This window comes from Procambarus clarkii, chromosome 36 (genome assembly GCF_040958095.1).
Source record: "Procambarus clarkii isolate CNS0578487 chromosome 36, FALCON_Pclarkii_2.0, whole genome shotgun sequence".
NCBI classification, from domain to species: domain Eukaryota; kingdom Metazoa; phylum Arthropoda; class Malacostraca; order Decapoda; family Cambaridae; genus Procambarus; species Procambarus clarkii.
In genome coordinates, this window is record NC_091185.1 from 11549491 (window position 1) to 11553723 (window position 4233).

Below are 4233 nucleotides of genomic sequence, written 5' to 3' on the forward strand. Positions count from 1 at the left end.
ATCCGGGAGGCGACTCACAGCTGCTGCAGCAAAACACTTGGTGTCGAGACGGCTGCCTTGGGTAGACTGACTCAACTTCCATTACGGCAACCCCAGGTCGACTCTGTAATCAGACACGTCATCAGTAACAGGGACACACAAAAGCACCTCACTTACAGGCTCAGACCCAAACGCCTACCTATCCACTCCATAGATGGCGTTGTCGTCTGAGCACCACCTCACCAGAGGTCAGCAGCGGCTGTGTTGTGAGCTGAACAGGACTGGAAACTGGCCCTTGTGGCCAGTACACCTCGTCCTCACCAGGTGTCGTCGTCCATTTGGAGGGGGTTTCGGGAGCTGACCCACAAATGGCGCGGTCGTCACTGCTCCGTGCTCGGACGCTGGATTCGGGTCCGTAACACCTCCCCACCAAAAGAATTTGGTTTGGGGTTCTATAAAAGAGAAGACAAACCAAATTAGTACGTGGATCTAGACGCGACACAATGCATCAGCTACTACGTTATCCACCCCTTTGATGTGTTCGATCTGGAGGGGATATTGTTGCAGATGTAGACTCCATCTGGTGAGCCTGAGGTTCTTTTGCCTAAACTGAGCCAGAAACTTTAGAGGATTATGGTCAGTCCGTACTAATATAGGGTGACCATTACTTGTTAAGTATACCTCAAAGTGCTGAACTGAATTAATTACGGCCAACGTTTCCTTTTCTATGACGGAGTAGTTGAGCTGACTGGGGGTGAACTTCTTAGAATGGTAGGCCACAGGATGTTCCACCCCCTTTCATCCGTCTGAGATAATACGGACCCCAGGCCATATTCAGAAGCGTCGACCGTCAGGATAAATCTATCCTCAAAACTCGGGGACCTGAGGATTGGAGAAGAGACTAGAATTGCCTTTAGACTCTCAAATGCCTCCTGGCAACTCTCATTCCATAATAGTTTCACCCCCTTCTTCAAAAGATTTGTCAGGGGGGAGGCGATGGAGGAAAAATTAGGAACAAACTTACGATAAAAACCAGCCATACCAAGGAAACGCAAGATGTCTTTCCTGGAAGCTGGTGTAGGATACTGGACTATTGCCTCTATCTTGCTGGCCTTGGGCGCAATCCATCCTCCTCCAACCTTATGACCTAAGAAGATGACAGAGGTTCTGGCAAACTCAGATTTATGCAGGTTGACCACCAATCCTGACTGGAGCATGGCCTTGAAGAAATCCTCTATGTGACGTAGATGATCCTGCCAATCCACATCATATATTAATACGTCATCGATGTAGACTAAGGTGTTTTCCACGTCACGCAACACAATACCCATCAGTCTCTGGAAAGTGGAGGCTGCGTTTTTCATCCCGAATGGCATCACCTGACATTCAAACAGCCCGTCGGGAGTCACAAATGCTGATATGGGTTTGGCCTTCTCCGTGAGGGGAACTTGCCAATAGCCCTTGAACAGGTCAAATTTAGTCATGTAACGAGCTTTACCTATGGCATCCAGACATTCCTCTACCCTGGGGAGAGGATAGGTATCTGCTACCGTGACCTTATTCACCTGGCGATAATCAATACAAAAACGGTATTTCTTACCAGGTTTGGGCACTAGTAGTATCGGGGACGACCATGGGCTCGAACTCGGGGCTATTAGATGGTGTTTCAGCATGTATTCCACCTCCTCTTTCACCACCCGTTTCTTCAGTGGGTTGAGACGGTAAGGGTGTTGCTTTATAGGTCGGACTCCTTCCTCCAGCACGACATCATGCCTTAGGACGGACGTTAATCCTGGAACATCTCTGAAGATAGGCTTGTATTCCTGGATCATCTGCAGCAATGATGGTTGATGTCCTTCGGCCACATGTGTCAACTTTGCCTGCAAGTTTAACAGAATTTCTGAGTTAGTTAACACCTCCTCTTCCTCCTCAATGTCATCTTTTGTGGTCACCAAGGTTATTGGGAGTGTATCCCGACTCTCATATTTCTTGATCATGTTGACATGAACCAAAGTTTCTTTCTTCCGGCGGTCTGGAGTACTAAGAAGGTAATTGAGATTAGTAACCTTCTTTAAAACCTGGTAAGGACCTACGAATCTGGCGCTCAAACTTCCAGTTACTGTAGGAGTACATACCAAAACCAGATCCCTTACTTGGAACTCTCTTTGTTTGGTTCTCCTATCATACCTGCTCTTGGTAGCTTTTTGCGTATTTTCCAAGGTTCTCGTAGCCATCTCCCACGCTGAGAACAGCCGGCCTTTATTTGTAGACAACCAGTCCACAACGTCTTCGTTGGTTTCCTCGTCTAGCCAATGGTCTCGTGCCACCTCTAAGGGACCTCTTACTGAGTGACCAAAGATCATCTCGAATGGGGAGATTCCTAGGGATTCATTGGGCACTGATCTTACCGCAAATAGGAGGTAGGGCAGGTCTTCAACCCACTTACTCTGCCGGTAATAGCAAAACTTCCGAAGCATGCCCTTCGACGTCTGGTGAAAACGCTCCAAAGCTCCTTGAGACTCGGGATGGTAGGCACTGGAGGTAATTTGTCGGATTCCCAGGTCGGCGATCTGTTGGCGAAACAAATGAGACATAAAGTTAGATCCCTGGTCCGTCTGAATGGTCTTAGGAAGACCGTATCGCGAGACGAACCAGAGCAAATGTTTCACCAAGACCTTAACAGTGATGGTCTTAAGGGGGATCGCTTCTGGGTACCTACTAACCCGATCTAGTATTGTTAGCAAATACTGCACCCCTGAGGTAGAAGGCGGAAGTGGGCCTACTATATCCAGGATGAGATGTTCGAAGGGCTCACCTATGGATGGAATGGGGTATAAAGGGGCTTTGGGGACAGGCTGGTTTGCTTTCCCGGCTACCTGGCAGGTGTGGCAGGTTTTGCAAAAACGACGTACGTCCTCCTTCATATGCGGCCAGTAGAAACTCTTGGCTAGGCGTTGGAAAGTCTTCGAGACCCCACCATGTCCAGCAAATCTATCGGCATGGGCCGTTTCTAACAGTTTAGACCTGAACACGGCTGGAACGACTATTTGCTCACCCACCGCAGTTGACTGGGGGTATTTCGGAGGATGCCGGCGAGACAGTACATCACTTGACCATACATACAGATCACCTCCTTTCGTAGGAGAGTCTATGGTGTCGGCCAACTTCCGTACCTGAGGGTCCTTCTTCTGTTCCTCTATCAGATGGGCTCGAGTCCAGCGTTCAGGAACCGACATCTGGACGGGCGGGACTGGTGTATGGCTACTCGTAACCTGTGGGATAGGAGAAGAGTCAAACAACGTACTTAAATCTGGCGGTGCATGGAGTTGAGCCTGAGACCTGGTTTGCACCGCCGCGATAGGACTGGTCTCTTCACATTCTGGATCATCCACTACCAGGGGACAATTAGGTGACAATCCTAGGGCTAAGTCATTGGCCAATATTACGTCAATCACCTTTATGGGGAGACTATTCACCACTGCCAACCGACACTCACCTTTGAAGTGTTGAGAGTCTAGATGCACTTGTACCAAAGGAGCAACGTACAAGGTGGAAGGGAATCCACCCAGGATTACCTTCTGCATCCCATTCGCCGATATACCTTCGGGTAATGATGTTTCCAAAATTAGAGACTGGGCCGCTCCACTGTCTCTGAGTATTACCACTTGCTTACCCGAAAGGCCACTGGCTACATGTCCTTGAGAGGTATATGGGGCGAACAATCCTTTCCTCTTCTCTAAGGTGGATGTCGGTGGTACTATACTGTTTATCAGCATGACTTCCCTACGGGGATTATTACCTGTACTGCTACGACACTTCGCAGCAATATGTCCTCTCCTGCCGCAGGTCCAACACAATACTTCCCTTTTCGGACTAATCCTCCGAGGACTATCTGAGGTTGACTTGGCGGCACTGCGAGGGGCAGTTTTATCCTCCGGTTTATGTTTGGCTGGATATCTTGAGTAGGTCTTCGGGACGTACCTAGCAGACGGCCTATGAGTCAGGATGTATTCCTCAGCCATTGTGGCTGCCGCACTCAAGGTCTCTACCTGCTGTTCCTCTAGATACGTCTTTAGATCTCCAGACAGACAGTCTTTGAAGTCCTCTAGCAGTATGAGCTGCTCGAGGTCTTCTTTGGTCTCCACCTTCCGAGAAGCACACCATTCCTGGAAAAGTCGCTCCTTGATAGTGGCGAATTTGGTGAAAGTGTGCTCTGAGGTCTTTTTCAGGTTCCTGAACTTCTGCCTGTAAGCC

At 49.0% G+C, this 4233-nt stretch overlaps 1 protein-coding gene across 1 annotated transcript; it reads right to left on the reverse strand.

The window, feature by feature from the left end:
• Nucleotides 1-704: 704 nt before the first annotated feature.
• On the reverse strand, nt 705-4001 carry LOC138371643 (uncharacterized). Its single transcript, XM_069336642.1, has one exon. It carries the CDS (start codon nt 3999-4001, stop codon nt 705-707), a length of 3297 nt encoding a protein of 1098 aa, XP_069192743.1.
• Between the last annotated feature and the right edge of the window lie 232 nt (nt 4002-4233).